At 43.3% G+C, this 17,646-nt stretch overlaps 1 protein-coding gene across 3 annotated transcripts in view; it reads right to left on the bottom strand.

The window, feature by feature from the left end:
* ADCK1 (aarF domain containing kinase 1) overlaps positions 1–17,646 on the bottom strand; it is a 73,294-nt gene that overhangs the window by 20,668 nt on the left and 34,980 nt on the right. For all 3 annotated transcript variants that reach the window (XM_057380414.1, XM_057380500.1, XM_057380577.1), the window contains exon 5: positions 1,500–1,658. In XM_057380414.1, the coding sequence (XP_057236397.1) occupies positions 1,500–1,658 (159 nt within the window). The remainder of the gene's footprint in view (positions 1–1,499; positions 1,659–17,646) is intronic.

Here is a 17,646-nt window from a genome sequence, read left to right as displayed (position 1 = left end):
TTTTTCATTATCTGCTCATCCTTAATCTCTGACTGCTCTTTTTCTGCCATCCTGTTTTGGGAGGAAGGGAAGGATGTCATAAGCCCCCTGAGAAGTGCTGTGCATGTGATGATTCACAGAAGCAAATTCACTGGGCAGACCACTGCAATGAGTCTGGRAGAAGATCTGAATCAAATTCAAATTTACAGCTGGACCCAAAGCCAGTTTTAACAGTCCTGTGTTCTCAAACCATCACTGAAACAGACAGATCTATCTTACTGGGACATCTTTTTGGAACCCAAAAATTTCTTTCACTATGAGTTCAAAATAAATACTCAGCTACAAACTAATGTGCCACAGCTGGAACCAGCAGTGTTTCTATACAGACTAGCCAGGATTGCTCAAAGCAGGTATTTTAACTGCCTGTAGAAGCTTTAGTYACATGGAACTCTGAGACAATGCTGGCAGGATCTTTCATTTCTGATCTTCTGTGATGGAGAACTATGTTACTAAACATAGGTCTATGCAACTGAACACTTATCAGAACTCCTCACCTTAAGCTTCCCGTCTTTAGTACCATGGACCTACCTGTCTGCCATTTAATGTGCACTCACTGCAGTATACAGACATACATATACATATGTATATGTGTGTATAAGTGTGTGTATACATATATGTATACACACACATGCTTTAGCAAAAAGTTTTACTGTACCACTTACAGACCTAATCCTTCCCATCTGCTCCACCTCAGTCCTGCGTCTATTTCCTGTTCTACACCATATTGCTRGCATCTTTGTCCACTGCAATGCAGTACAGTGCCATGGTTTTGCTCCATTTCCTCCTTTCTATGGCTAGACTTAGAAGTCTGGGAAAAGCTACAGCATTGTACTGGGAAATACAAGTGATACTCACCATTCAAGACAGGAACAGGAACTAGGCATTGAACATTTTTTCATAGCTGAATCCCTCATTTGTGTATTTGCCCCTGTTACGRGACCCTCTCTGTATTTCAGTGTTTTTGCTTGTACCATGAATCAGTTCAGCATTAAGGAGCTGATCAAGAAACAAAACTGAACCATAGCAATCTCATCCACTGTTGAATCCTCACTAGAATTTAATAAAAAAAAAAAAACTATGCTAGTCATGGACAATGATCTTCCTTGGCCACACAGCTCTGACTACAAAACTGAGATACGGGCTGAAAAGAGACTTCAGGACTCGGTCTCCAGTTCTTAAATCTTATTTGGACTTACGATGATGTCATTCACCTTTACCTGTCTTCTCCTTCTACCCTCCTTCCCTCTTACCCTGCTGTTCAGTTTTTCCATCCATACAATCACCAGAACCACAATCCTCACCATTTTTCTGTATTAATCCTGTAAGACAGCCTTGATCTCTGTGGAGATTTCAAGGCTACAGGTTGGTGTTGTTATACCTGCTTACACCATGGGTGAATGTGGTCCCGATACATTTCAAAAGCAATTGTTCTGTAAGTTGAAGTCAACAGTTAGTTTTACCTCCATGAGCAAAATATCCTTGGAGCTCTGAGCTTGGACCTTGGGGTGCTGGATTTTCACTGCCACCGTTCTCCCATCCTGCAGCACTGCTTTGTGTACCTGGGCTAGCGATGCTGCTCCCAAGGGAGTGTCCTCAAAACTCATAAAGAGCTCTTTTATCTGCCAAAAGAAAAGAAAGACGCATCAGCTTGGCGTGCCAGAGGCTGTTCTCAGGAAAACCCTGCTCACAGGCCAGAGAGTTCATGTGCCAAAGCTGGGCAGACTCAGCCCTTTCATCCTCCTTCAGTCCCTTCCCTTAGCCTTATCACTGTTTGGCCTCCCAGTGAAGCCTGATAAATATGCAAATRCCCTGGAGATACTCTGCTTATGGAAACCTGTGGCAGAGCCCCAGCAGCACGTTTCATCATGGACTTGCAGCAGCCAGGCAATAAGTGAAGGATTTCTCCAGGCTGTCCTGAAAATTGGGTTGGAGTGATTATGGCCAGCATCCTGGGCGCAGAAGCAAACAGCTGTTTCTTTGAGCATATTTCTTTTGCAGGTATTTAGAATCACCCACCATCATCATCCCCTGAAACCTGACAGTGTGTATCCTTAGCAGCAGCTAGCTTACTTGGTGAAAGCCTGCACATCAGTGGGACCAGTGGTTAAGGGCTGCATTCAGGGCAGGGGGACAAAAATTGCTGTTTCCACCTTGACAACTTGGTCTGAAAACATGTTTAATGCGATGCACTTTCTCACATCTTCTGTAAAAGAAACCAGTGCTCTCAATTCAGAAAAAGCAACAAGCAGGGACAGCAAAGCACTTTGCGAAAACAAGAGAAAATTATCAGAAACTCTGTCTGAGAAACTCAGTACTGGATTACAAGGAAAGTTGCAGATGAAGTAGAGTTACTAGGAGCAGGTCCACAAAGCAAAATCCAAGGTAGACATGGGTGAGGCAATGGGAGAGAAGCAAAGGCCCATCTGCCCTGCATGACAGAGCAACCCTCCTAGAGACACTCAGGGCAGCACCAGGCAGCCCAGGCTCTGGAAATACTACAACCATAGTAGTGAGATATCGGCYTGGCTGACTAGCAGGCCCCTCCACACACAGTCAGCTCACAGGGAGGGCCAACACAGATAAATGGCTTCAGGCATAGTTCATGTAATGCTAGTTGAGGATTTTTGTCTTGTGCTGCAAGGAAAAGTGARCATAAGCTCTGAGGTTTTCAGAAGTCAGCAAAGGGAACCTGTCCCACCCTACTCACGGGCTGAACTGATCTGGAGTGAGCAGTTGAGAAGCCTGTAATTTATACAGTAGCAAAAAAGAAAGAATGTCAGTGCATTTTTATAACCTGCTTTTTAAAAGGTAATTAAAGATGGGAGCTGCTGCAACCTAGTAATTAAATATGAATAAAGACCTTCTAAGCAAAGTCTTCATGCAAAGCCTTAAATGAATATTCTTTTCGCTGAAAAGGAAGAAAAATACTACAAGGAGCAGCCTGTTCCCTCCTGCAGCTGCCAAGGAATGAGCCCCCTCCCACACCACCCCACCCATTCTCTCCCAGCCCCTTCCACAGAAAACTACTGCTAGCAACAAACTGGAGCATTTGCAGTAATTAGASACCAACACAGACTCAGCTGCCTCTAGTAATTCACTAGGAAGGTGCATTTTGTTTATTTAATTAATTCTCTTTGGTCCTGGCGGCAAAATCAATTAAGTAAAACAACTGCATTTAAAAACAACTAGTTATGTGGTTTTTAATTACAGCAGGTCCATAATTCAAACCTATTGACATTTGTGTCTCAAGAGAAAATGTGTTCAAGACACAGGGACTTTTACCTTTATGTAAAGTTAATCTGTTGGTTGAAGAGAGGATTTGTTAAGTATAAAGATTTAGGGTGGCCAAGAGCATGTGGAAAGATTCCGTAAGGAAAAAAAAATGCAAAACAGGAAACTTACCACATGAGGTCGAGCTGGGACTTTTTTCAACTCTCTCACCACCCTACATCCTTGTATCTGAAGGATGAACCTTCACAGAGTTGCTTCTAGTCATAAGACCAGGTAACATCCCCCAAAGGTTAAAACACAGAATTGGGAGTTCACTGCCTTTAATCCAGTAAGGTACATTTATAGTAAGATTATATATAAATTGGATAAAATTCCATCTGCTCTGGATTTCAAAACCTCTTAATTGCCTGCACCGTTAATCCAACCATCCTCACCAGGACTGAATCCATGCAGGGGGAAAAAAAAAGCTGCACACATTCCCTCTGGCAAGAATAATATAGATCTCATTATCGTGTGACTAAGTTTTCTAAAGAAACATAATTGAAAAAAGCTGTGTCTAGGAGTTATTTTGGATAGAAGACTTTCATAAAACTTTATGAACTTTAAAAACTTGTTACTTAGGACATGAAAGTCAGGTGGTTAGCCATCATGTCTGGGAAAGCCAGCCCAGTGGCCCTACTGCAATTCCAGGGCAAATCTGTGCACATTCACAGGCCGCAGGCAAGGACAGCACAGTGAGGGACTGCAACAGGGCCAGAAAATTGATGGATACCCCAGGAGCAGAAGGGCAGAGCATGCACATGAAGAATGGAGCAGATCACAGCTGAGCCATTACATGAGCAGGTGTGAGGCTGAGATAAAGCAGAAGCATAATTACGGCTGGGCTCCAGGACCCCCCACTTAGCAAATGACCCTCGTTCATTATGGAATTGTCTTTTCTCAGCTCACTGGATGTAGCTAATGCCTCTGCTGCAGGCTGTGTGTCCCAGGCAGGAAACAGCCAGGAAGAGGCAGCATGACATGGAAACAGAGAAGAGCTGAGCCACAGGGCCTGCCAGGGAGTAGGGTCGCCCCCAAGGGAAGGTGGCTGCACCCATTTCATGCAAACAGRGAGTTCTTGGAAAGGCTGCAGGCTCTTACTGCTCTTACTGCTCACAACCCTTAACAAAAACTGTCATTTCCAGGATGGATAATTAGCAAGCAGAGGTCTGGGACAGTCTTGGAGCCCATCTGACTTAAGGAACTCTCAGGTTTTTTTCCAGGCTACAGATAGTCTCAAATGAGCTCATCAAACTGGCTGCTACCATATGTAATCCTGGCAGGAGATGAAACAAACATAGTTTCCTGACACGTTTTAATAAAGGTTTAAAAGTAACTTAGGGCTGCTCTTTCAAAGCAACAGGACAACCAGCTGCAGGTTTACAGCTGTACAGGCAGGTGGTGTCCCTGCACACGGTGGTTTCCTTTGCTCCTTCTGCACAGCCAGGTCCCCATCCGGCACATGCTCCACCAGCAAATGAACATGTACTGTACTTCACTGGCTGGAAACACAGCCCTGACTGCGTAATTATAAAGAATGAAGCTTGTTTAATTTTAAATATGCAAAATCTTTTCATGATTGTTGGTATTAGTATTCACACCTCAGGGAACTGATATAAAAGCTTTACAGGGTCTATCTACTAAGACACTTGCTAGTATGTATTTATGCTGAGGTTGTACCTAGAGACCACATTAAACCCAGAATGCCATGGTGTGAGGCCCACAGCCACTACGGGCCCTGTATAAACTCATGCTTTCCAGGAGTTCCCAGCTTTCAGCTACAGGCTTTCTCCCCATGCCGAAGTGCTTTTCCAAAGCACAGCTGCTCTGCCCAAGGTCTCCAGCACAAACCACATGATGCCACAATGTTGGGCATCATGATGCCTCAGTTTTTTTGTGAAGCCTGTCCTTAAACACTTAGGAAGATACTGGAAGTCAATTGGATTTAAGCTCCCAAATCCTGAGTCCTTTCTGAAAGTATTACCTTACTCGACCTRCCTAGCATGTTCTGAGAAATCTTTGACAGAGCTGGGATTTAACCCACATATGCCAGGTTCCAGCCTGGTATCTTAATCTCTAAACCACAAAAGTTAAATGTGCATKTCTTGCTAGCTAATTTCTTCTGAAATACACTGTCCCTTAATCCCAACCTTTTTATATCCATGTGCTGCAGCAAATGATGGAGTATTACCACCCGGTTTTAGCTTGCCCACTTCACAGACAGGTATGTTCTCTTCCCTCTCCAGAAAGGCTGCTAGCCTGGCACGGGAGCCTAAGTCATGGAGCCTTTCCCAGCCCAGCACTATATAACATCATTCCACATGAGAGGTAGTGGCTCTGCTCTGCCATTGTGATGAATGTTAGCCATGTGTCAGCAGTTTGTTCAGGGCAAATTCAGGGTGCAGTGAGATGCAGCATCACTAACAACAGAAGATATCTCAACAGTCCAGCCCTGTTCAGCTTGCAGGCTGAAMCCCATTGTCTCTTAGCCAACAGCAATTACATTTGAAGACAGAGAGGTAAAATCCAGCTTTTGGTCTGATCTGTACTGTCATCCTTAGGTTCTTCAGAAGCTTTCCCAACAGACTGACCACTTCAATGACAACAGGATAGACAGTGGAGGAACTTTTTCACCTGCTGCAAGCTGGGACTCAGTCACTGTTTGGCAGCCTAAAAAGTTCCTGATAAACCCTGTAAGTTTCTGGGAGTGCATGGGATATAGGGAAGCCACAGCTGAAAGTGGCTCAGTGTCCAGGGTAAACCCTGAGCTTAGGTAACAGTTCATCTTCATGAAAGTCATGTAGCTTTCAGATAATAAAGGTGCTTCTATTTCATACAGTAAATATGCCAGAACAAGGTAAATATGCCTATGTCAGGAACTTGGACAGAGCCTGGCACAAGTCTCAGTAAGAGCTGAGACCATCTCAAGCAGAGGCCATCTCCAGACACTTTACTGAGCTTGACAGCTTCACCAATCACAGCTGCCCAAAATAATTCACAAAAAGAGGCCCAACAGGGATAATGCTATTCCTTTATTACCGAAACCAGTGCAAACTGAAACATTCAAAACCTCAACTGTRATTTCACAGCAGATCTCTTCTGATCACAGCATACTGTAATTGCTCCTGTGTCYTGTATTTTGTATTTGGAGACTGTAATCTATGAGATGTCCTGCTATTTTAGAAGGAGATGACCAGGTAACACATGATTAACTTGGAACTGGTTTTGTCTCCAGGATATTCATCACAGGCCATGATACAAGGGAGCTCCATTAACAAGAATATTGTGTTAAAATGATCAGGAGCAGTTCACAGTCTCCTATCACTTTGAAGCCATGTAGTAGCACAGGAAAATTCACATGGGAAAGCAGGTATAAATCCATACAGTACAAAGGGTGAACAGCGAGAAAGGATTAAGGYAGGTAAATTTTGCACATTTCCTGTGCTGTGATTCTCCAAGTTGGAATTCCCTTGATAAGATTACTTGATTCATCTTTCTTTTCTGTAACTGACAGAGATTGCACTGAACAGTTCCCTCTTAATCATAGCYCCATGTATGGCAATTTGCTAAGGTGAGCTCAGTCTTCAGGAGCTTTCTGAGTTACACAGGGATCATTCTGCCTGCAGCCTCCCAGCCAAGACAGTGCAGGGCAGTGTGATAATAGGATTCATGAGCTTGCTGGAAAACATCAACATAGTATGACTCCGGGAAGAAAAGCTGAGGGGCTACAGCTGCCACCTTAACACTACCCAGTACAATGTCCCCTCTATTTCAAGGAGCAGAATACCTGAAGAGACATTCAGTTCTATGTCTGTTGCAGTATTATTAGGGCKTGAGGCTCCCAGAACTTTTGGAATTCACTTTATCAACAGTAGCACACTATTCCTCTCAGACATTTGAATGCCCTTCCTGGTTTAAGGGGTGTGAACTTCAACCTTGGCTGGTCATCTTTTCAACAAGATACACATAACTGGTCATTGTGCCAACTACTTACAGATTCCTGCTAGTCTGCAAGACCAGAGTTCTAGGCGTGAGAAAAATGTTACCTTGGTGTAGAGCAATGTACTTCCCAGACAGCAAGTAAGGGTTTTTTTCCATTGTCCCAGCCTTTCTATCCCCTCTATGAAAACAAAATGTCACAGTGTTGCTCTGAGAATTATTAAGACAGCAAAAAACTGAAAGATTAGATTTATCGCAGTAGACAGTGGATTATGAAGAATAATTCATCAAACGTCAGAACAAACAGCCCACAATTTATAGGCGGCTTTGATGAGTCAGTGAAATCTGATTGGACTTCTCCCCACCTAATGAATGCCAAGTCTAATAGATGGTTCCTAAATGCATCTGTCAAGAACATGTATTTATTAATTCAGTATTTTTAATAATATTGTAGATATATACAGAATAGTGGTTTTCTTTTCAAWGGATTTTCTGGTGTTCATATATTACATTTACATGTACATATGCATATATAGAGAGGTATATGCTGCACCCAAATGAATGTAGGTAAAGGTATGTGTGTATTCTCATGCACTGAAACAATTACCTATGGCTTATTACACAAAATCCCTGCATCTTTCAGTGCAAAGGATGGTCAGTAACACAGCTCTTTTGAGGGGGAGATATGCAGTAAGGTGCCTGCCTAGAATCTGGAAGAGCTGAGCTCTAGCATTGTTTCTCCTTGACACCTCATGTGATGCCGGGCCATACCATGTCACGCGTGGAAGAACAGAATTAGGGCTGTCAACACAGCTAGAAATCTGCCCTTGTCTAATTTATAAGAACCAAATTTTTAGCTTTGCTTTTAGAAACCTATCTGTACAATGCACACATAACAGTTATACACAGCCACAAATATGTCACTTCACGTGCCAATGGTATACATTTGCTCCTAGCATGCCAATCACTGCTAATTTCATTAATCACTGCTAACATTGCACTGCAATAGCASAAAACCACGGCTGTCCATCAACCAGCAGCCTTTCTTCTAGGAAAGGGCAGCGACTCAGATGGAGTGTGACATTCATATTTTCTTGTTATTTCTACTTGGTACCACTTTGGTCCTGTGCAGTCCACTACCTGCTAAAACCCTGAGAATCTTTTCTGGGATGCTATTAACAGCATTTCTCAGTCACACATTTCTCAGCCATTTGTGTTACAGAAAATGAACTCTGCTAGAGTCCTTGGTCCCTCATTAGCCACAGACCAACACTTGTTCGCTCTTTCAYTGTCTGATACCTAGGATCCTGGCTACTTCCTCTTCTGCTCACCTATTTCTGTAGTCTTTCTGTAGTCTCATTTGGTTAGACAAGCAGTGAAAAAGCCTACATAAAGACACTCATATTCATCACATCCATCCATTGAGCTGTGCAGCAAYAGCATCAGTCTACTTTACTTGTTATAGTACCTTTAACTATTACAGAGCCATACCTTGAAGAAAAGCACCTTTTATTCCATCCATGATGACTCCTGCATAAAAGTCTGTACTSAGACACACTCACAGTAGCTTCATTTATTTTCCTGAATAAGTCAGATCCTTAAGACAAGGCAGAACTGTCTGAGACTATCACTCATCTCGGATCGAAACCTGGATCTCAGTGGTGACAGCTACAACAAGCAGTAACAGCAATGAGCAGACAGCTGATGTATGTCTCCTGAGACCCTGTGTGTAAGGTGGACCTGCTCTCCCATCTCTGTAAAAGGTGAGCCACTTATCCATGGCTCCCCCAAGCAAACAGCATTAAGTTTAATAAAAGCAAGGACTGTCATGGCCATATTGGAACATAACTGGCTCAGGAACATCATCCTGACTGGCACAAGAAGATCAGTTTTTCACTGATTAAGCTATTAGATGTCCTACTTCCCTCCAGAGACACAGRATGCTAAGATTAACAGATACGCTCAGTTCCCAGAGATGCTTTCAATAGTTGGGAATTCTACAGTTTTCCACTAGGATTTCACCACAGCCTCTTCTGTGCTTAGCTTCATTCRGCTGTTCTTTGTCCAGGTGCTGGTTTCACAAAGCACTCAAACTGCACAATATACTTCTGATGTAAGGCAGATATCAAGCTGAATTGTAAGAAAGCAGAGTCCAGACATCATCTGYAGGGCTAGCACAACATCCTCAGTAGCACAAGCATACAAATGAAATAGAGAGAGGAAACAGCAAAGCTGGGGTGTCTCTAAACAAGTTTCTAACCCATCCACGTGTATATGAACATTATTCCTGGTCAAAATACTCCACACAGGTAGCTTTCCCCCATGTCTATAATCTTATATTCAGAATTAAATTCCAAGAAGTTCTAATTCTCAAAAATGACCATTATCAAGGGAAAGGTTTTGCTATTGGAAGCTACATCGTAAGTTTAAGCTGCAAGTCCAGTTCGYTTCCCTGCAAAAAAGATGGAAGGTGGAAGAACCTTGTATGATGGACTCAACGATATCCTCAGAATCCCCAAGTGATAATGAAGTACCAGTCCCTCTAAGATTGACATAGATATTGAGAAAATGTTCATTTTCTGATTCCAGATGCAGCATGTCAGCACAAGGACCTGGCTTGTTCACCATCCCACTTCTTTCCATCTCAGAATATAACATCTTGCACAGCTAATTACCTTCCCAACATCCTRAACCACTTCCACACTTCAGCCTGTTTGTGGCTGGCCTCCAATGGCAGCCAGAGTTTCCTGACCCTAATGGTCAAGCAAGAGTCCACCAACAACTATGCTTSTGTGGAAAGGGAAGATGAAAAAATGACAGTCTCTCTATGTGCACAGTAAATAATGTCACTGTACACTTTATTTTGGCAAAAAGCACAGACCAAAGCAAAGGAAAGCCAAGGTGTGTATAGATATATATAATCCTGTTTGCTTTTCCATTTCATCATGCTGAAAAAGAAAATAGTGACTTGTGAGCTACTTATTCACTCCAACAGTGCAGTCTACAGGGCAGATGCTTCCCTGCTCTTCCCCTGCAAACAAATGCTACAAAGGCTCCCTTTAATTTGCTCTTCYATCTTCCTTTCAGTTGAGGAATCCACTCTTTTCTTTGACTTTTTAGGGAAATACTACTTCCTCTGTATCTCTCCTGTCTGTGAGGATGGAGCCATACTTGTTAGTTTTTCAGATAGACTGGAATCACAGTTTTTCAAGACCACTCAACACCTCTACTCCAGCCATCTTTTGTATTTTAATTGAAAGCATTCTTTCTCTTTCCTCCCCCTGCAAACAAAGGAGGGTCTCATTTTTTATACCAGTGCACAGTAAAAGCACAGCAGAAGACAATTCTTTGCTGCATCCCATCTGCCCAAACGGATTCTTATTCCATGGTTCACGTAGAGCAATAGTGGCCCCCTTCTATTAAAATCTCCAAGGCTTTCTATATTCTCTGCAGTTCTTCAGCTTCCAAGAAATAGAGCTGAAAGAGCTAACATAGCAGAAACATCCCAGTAGCTTCTAAGGAAGGGAAYAGTCTCCTCCGCCTTCTGCTTTTTAATGGCTCTGTTACCATATCTGAGCAGCTAGCTTATCCCTTTCCAAGCTTTCTGCTCAGAGATGTTACACAAGACTCTGCTCACAACATCTACCCCCATCACAGCATCTGGATAAGAGCTCACATAAGATTCTCACTTCCTTTCTGCTGACTTGTAGTTCTGCCTCTGTACTCTACATCAGTCTGCTTCTAGCCAAACTACAATTTCAGCCTGTTCCTCAGTCATCTTGTTTCAGATAGTCGTATCTCGTTCACATTTAACAAAGCTTAAGCATGGCTCCTAATCTTCTCACTCAGTCCATCCCTTCTGTCTCCTTTCTCAACACAACAGAGAATGTCACCAACTTCCTGTCACGCATGCCTAGCCTTGATCTTGTCATCAACATTGACCTTGATCCAGATCTCATTTCAATGTGTGAACCTAGTACTAGACATCAAGTACCAATGCTCACAAATGACAGGTGAAAACAAGCCAATTGCCAGCCCCCGTCCCCTCAAAGTTCCCATTTCTCTTGAGACCCACATGTAGTAAAATATGTGGAGGTTCCCAACACACAGAACCCCTTCCCTAAATTCCTGAAAATATATTCCCAAATGACTTATCACCCCTACAGACACCAGCAGCCTGGTGCAAACACAGAACATTTGTAAAGAGCCATCAAATCATAGAACAGCTCTGGTTGGAAGGGACCTCAGAAGATGGTCTGGTTTACCTTTTCACGGGAAAGGAAACCTTCAGTGATGGGGTCTCTACCACATCCCTGGAGAAGTTGTCACCATGATTGGTAGTTCTCAATGTAAAAAATGTCCGTCCTGTATGAAGATGAGGCCCCTCTCGAAATGCCAGAGATGGGGCCAGTTGGCACATAATGAAGGTTAGATTTAAGAACATACCCAGAAGCAAATTAACTTCCAAGACCATTTTGACTCCAGGTATAAAGACATCCCCACCAAACTGGCTGAAACCTGTGTAAAAAAGGGTCAAGGAGCCACAACAAACAAGATCCATGTTAGTCACAGCCAGGCAGAGGGAGGCTCAGCCAGGACTGAAGAGATGCCCCAAGGGCCCTGTCAGCACTAAGTCTGCACAACAGCAGCACTCCTGTGAGAAATAACCAGCTGCCAGAGCCTGGGGATATATGGCGACCTTCAGGAACACACATCACCTGTGCCTCATCTTAAATGCCTCTGATTCAGCTTTGAAAGCCTAGGGGCTTCAAGAACCGTATAACACAAGAGGGGGGAGATGTGTATGGGCAGTTTTATGTGACTGTACAAAGCATGATGAGGGGAATGTTTGGAAAAGSCTGCGTACAAGGATTTGGTCAGGAAGTAAAGCTCTGCCAGGGCTTGAGCACAGAGTTAAAAACGAAGCATGGGGAAATGCATTTGTGTACACAGCTTATAAGGGGAATAGTAGGCAGAATCCATCCACAGACAGGCAAATGAAGAATGGGGTGGTGTTTGTATGTGTGCAGAGGCAGGGTGTGCAGGAGGAGTGGAGGGTTCCTGCAGTGTGCGTGCAGGACAGCACTGCATTTCATTTCATAGAATCACAGAATGATTTGGGTTGGAAGTGATCTTAAAGATCATATAATTCCAACCTCCCTTTAATGGATACTTTCCACTAAAACAGGTTGCTAAAAGCCTCATCCAGCCTGGCTTTAAATACTTCTAGGCACAGGGCAGCCACAATTTCTCTAGGCAATCTGCTCCAGCACCTCACCACCTTCACAGAAAATATTTTTTTCCTAATAGCTAAATTAAACCTATTGTCTTCCAGTTTGAAGTCATTCCCCTTTGTCCTATCTTTACCATGCCCTTGTAAAAAGTCCYTCTCCAGCACTCTTGTAGGTCCCATTTAGGTACTGGAAGGTGCTATGAAGCCTCCCTAGGGCTTCCTCTTCTCCAGGCTGAACAACCTCAACTCTCTCATCCTGTGTTCATAGGAGAGGTATTCCATTCTCCGATGATCTTTACCACCTGGGACAAGGAGCAGGAATGACAGAAGCAGTACTGCACAATCCAGCAGCCTGTCACCAGGGTGGACAGAGACCCAGTACAATGAAAACATGCAGAGGGCAAAGCCCATTCCCAGATTCTGCTCAGTTTTATCTTTTCCTCTGGCTTTGGTTATAATTACATAGATACAAGCAGGTCTGAAGTCTTACTGAAGCACAACACTGCCTGAGATTAAGAGAACCGGGAAGTAGGAGTAGGGATCTGAGGTGGAACTGGAAGCACAAGCAGTCTGGCAGATGTGGGCAGTCCTGCCTGAACTGAATGGTATCAGGAAAGGGATATAGTGAGGTCACAGCTTTAGAAGAAAAATGCTTAAAAGGTAGTAAAGTTCTGCTGGAGTTGTAAAGTTCRCAAGGCACTAACTGTGCCTTGATGGGATATTGAACACTTGCACACCTGGCAGACAGGTCAGTGCAAAAGGCATAGCTATTCAGCAGTCAAAACACAGAGCTGAGAACTAAAGAGAAGCTGAGGTAGAATAACTTGCAAAGACATCTGGATGGGGCCCTGGAGTTCATATCCTTTGCAGGAAAAAATGTACAGAGATTAATAAAAGTTGTTCAAGAGAGACAACTGCACGACAAATTAAATCCACAACTGACTTTGCCAATATGGTCACCACCACCACCATGCATTAGGTCATCCCTAATGACCCTAATGACCATTCATACAAGCCATGGAGCACTGAGCTCTCTGCACTRATGCAGAGAGAAAAGTCCTATGCTAAGCCAGCCACATCCTGYCCTGTTTCCTTCTTGTCAATCTCTCCTCTGAATATCAAATTTTCCTTTCTTCTACTGACCATATTTTCCCTACTTTTCATGTGTATGCTTTATCTGTTCCTTCTACAGTTCATTTATTATCTGTCTCTTCTTCCTCCCATGTTTTTTCCGTTGCTCCCAAATCTTCATGTAGGGCTTCAGTGGTGTAACTCAGCTGATTTACTTTCCTTAAAGCAGTGTCTGCTCTCATGTAAATTACCCACCAAACCCAGCCTGTGAAATGGGCTTGTTCACTAAACTCTATGAATAGGAAAGTAGGCACAGCTGGCCTATTCATAATCAACATAAAAAATAGATTAGCACTTTACAGATTAAACATTATCGTTTCAACAGTTAACATAAATCAACTACAYTTACAGACCTAGCACTGCTGCTGCTACTGCAGGGTGACAAGTACTGCAGAAGGAAGGGCTGACAGTCCAGGGTGCAGTGGGAAACAGCTTGAATGTAATCTCTCCTCTGGCACCCCCAGTGTGTACTGCTGGAGCAAAATGGGCTTCGGAAATAAAGGTAGGGAGGTATTTTTGATTAATTGACATGCATTTCCAAGCAATCTAGCAACCCACTATTTTAAAGCCAGAATCCAATTGCCTTTCTTCCTTCCCGAGGGCTGATGCAGCTCAAAAATGAGCAACGAAGTCAGCCTCTGGAACAGGAGCAGGACAGGARGCCTCTAACTACTAACTGGTACCTAACTCTATTTCCTATAGTTCAAAATATTTGGGCTGTGGATGAAGAAAAGCAGTTTGGTGGATTGCGTCTATCGTAACCATCTCAAAAAAACCTCATTATAACCCAGGATTCACCTCACCAAAGAAAGGCCAAGTACTGAGATCCACTTCAGACATGTCCTGTGGAGAGCAAAGCCAGGAGAGAGCATCCCACAGTGGTCAGGCTGCACTTTCTCCCTCATCAGGTACAAGATACTAAGTCACTGGAGACTGTCAGCACAATACAGAACCAGTCCATTCCGTACCTTTCCRTTCCTTCCTGCCTACTCACTAAGAACCTCCCAGTATCTCAAATGTTTAGCTTGGAGCAACCAACCTGTAATTCCTGAGCTGGTTCTAATGACTGCAAGGGACTGGCAAAGGCCTTGGCCAGGATATCCCATTAAGAATCAGACTCACACATCTTTCAAACAAAAAGAAAAAAAAAATAGAAGAGGAGGAGATAAGGTTATGGTTCAAAGGACAAAAGACGGACTAGGAGAGAAGGCATTGGCTTAGAGGTTTTCTTGGCAACMACAGTAAAGACATTMGCAATTCACAAAGGGCAAGGTGGGAGAAGTTACAAGGATAGACTTCTTTAGTATAACCCCTCTTAAGAAGCCCTGGTAATTTTAATTGCTCTAGCCTCCATCTAGCCTTTCTTGATAAATGGGAATAGCAATTAATAGACCTGAACCAATCAGCTACATCCAATAAGGTGCTTGAGAAAATGAGCTTTGTTCTCCAAGCACAATTGATACCACCTCAGTTTCATTCATTATCCGAAATGAGCCAACTAATGTGTATTTTCTACTAATAATCTGAAATTTGGAAGGACTGGTGCTGAACAGCATCTTCCAAGAACTTGCCAATTTGAGATGCAGTGATTATGTGAGCTTTGTAAGGGAGAAACTCGTAGGTTTGCTTCAGCTGAGCTCTGCTGGCTCAAGCAATAGGTCATGTGACTTTACTTCTTCAGTTGTCACAGACAGCTTCACAGGTTTGGCTCTGAACCATGCATCCTGTAAAACTAAATACTGCAAAGCTTAGAGAAAATAAGTGCAAAATGTGCTTAATGTTCACAAACATAACATGAGAAAATTTCCTCAGGTTGGTCTGTCTACTAGGAACAAAGACACTTTGCTCGGTAATGGTGTAAAGAACTTTGAGACCCCTTAGATCCCAATTTTTGCCTAAACATAAAAGCATGTTGAGTGTCTGGCTTCCCATAAGGAGAATTTCCAATGCTCCTAGCAGTTTTATCACAGAGAAGAAAACTTACAGGCAGAGTTGAAGTGGTTTTTATGGCTCAGCATCCTTCCACAGAATCAAGAGCTGCCTGTCAGACAGATCCCAGAAGTGCCATAAAACAAGCTTATTAGATCACYGTACATCTTAAAAATTCATAAAAATTGTATGTGTCTATTCCCTGTGTTAGAAAAATSCAGACATGTCAAGGTCAGGCCCTGTAACTCCTTATTTCATCTTATGTCATTTGTTTCATCTACAGAGAGTATATAGCCAAAAGTTGCCTGACTCACTGCATCATGTTTTCATGTTTCTGATGGGTCAGCCAAGTAACTGTGCAGACGTAAAATTCTGAAAGAAATCGGGAGATAATAACTAAGCAAAATCAAGTAGGATATTAAAAGATCAGTGGCAGACAGACGATGGAATTCCCTGCTCCCTGAGAGAAAAATCAGGCATAGAAAACCCAGCTTGTGTCATGATCAGAGCATCAAGAGTACTTCAGTGTATCAGCAGTGGGCTTTGAAACCGAAGCCAGTCTCTCCACATAACAGCTCTGTGTTTCTGCCCCTACACAGATCCTGCTGTGTCACAAATGCCTGGAGATGGCTAAGCAAATGAGATACACATTTGAAAAAATAAAATCTCCATATGCAATAAGGACTATTAATCCCAGTTACAGACTGCRATTTCCAGTGATTGTTTGGAATTGGAAGGGTTACCCATGTGCTGACAAATGTTTCTTTTCAATGACTTGAGCAGGGTGCAGCACATCYATTGCAGGATGTGGACGCTGAAGAGAGTCCAACACAGCTGCCATGTGCACTGCCAGCCAAGACATATTTGAATCAAAGCACCACTTCAGGTGTCATCAAAACTCTTGAGAAAAATTTACTGAACACAGTTTACCCTCTGCGCAGACACTGAGCCAACAAAGTCCATTCAAAGTAAGTCATACACTAACCCCCAGGCACCTAAAGAATTTGTAAATTGAAGGAGAAAAATGTAACTAAGCATCCAGTTCAGAATTACTCCTTACCAGGCCACTCCCCATTGCATTTTCTGATCTGAAATTTTTCTCTTCCTTGAGAAGGGCCTCCAAACAATCTTTCAGAAAATCCACTGTCCAACTTCCTATATTGTAAATCCTACTAACTTGAAAGAAAGGAGATTATCCTCTAATSTATACTCAGAAGCTTCCATTTCTTAGACAACGGGGTCTGGAGCACCTAGAAAGAGGCTGCCATGAGCAGGACCCAGCCATCCTCTCCCAGGAACTGTGAGTAGAGAGAAAACCCATGGAAGCAGGCAGTACCTTCTTCCAATCTCCCCTGGCAGCAAGGACACCAGGCTGTCCTTGGCATGAYGCTAAGGGTCAGTAACACTGGAGCTTGCATACAGAGTGAGCAGGGRCACAAGGAACAAAGCAAGGTTCACCACCTGGGCCACAAAGCTCCCTGTTTGCTCTCCCCATCTGCCCTTGGAGCAGCAGTTCTGGAGAGCTGCTGCCCACACAGGTGRTCAGTGTAGAGGCAGCCACACTGGGATCTGCCAGTGCCTGGGACCTCTTTCCAGAGACAGGGCAGGGCAAGCACAGTGGAGGCTGCAGCAGCAGCGGGACCRGCACAGGCATCCACTTCTGCCTTTCAGTTGAGTAATGCAAGACCATTTGTTCTGGGTGACATTAATGCTATTCRCCATCCATCTCAGACTCTTTAAATTACCTTTTTATGGCCAAAATCCTTTTCATAATTGATAAAAATCTCTTTTTTATATCCCAAGTTATTGAAAGAAATGTGAAGCTTTTTTATTCCTCATTACAGTTTTAATAAAAATGTGGTTTTTATTGACGTCTGCTTGGAAGCCCTGTCGGCTGTACTGAGAGAGGCTCAGAGCAGTGGGAGAAGGGCCATATCCTCCCATTCCACTTTCCAGCCCCTCACACTGTCAGAGTAATGGCCACGATAGCTCAGCTTCCACTTTAGTGGGTAATGGAGGGTTGGTAACATCATGCAGAATGAGGAAATTTCCTGTGACCAACAACACCCATAGCAAGCAAAAGAGGCTCTTGCTGACCTAGATCT

The sequence above is a fragment of the Malurus melanocephalus genome, unplaced genomic scaffold, assembly GCF_030028575.1.
Source record: "Malurus melanocephalus ecotype Western Australia unplaced genomic scaffold, MMel_1.1 scaffold_0, whole genome shotgun sequence".
Classification (NCBI taxonomy): Eukaryota; Metazoa; Chordata; class Aves; order Passeriformes; family Maluridae; genus Malurus; species Malurus melanocephalus.
This window is presented reverse-complemented; position numbering and strand designations above follow the sequence as displayed.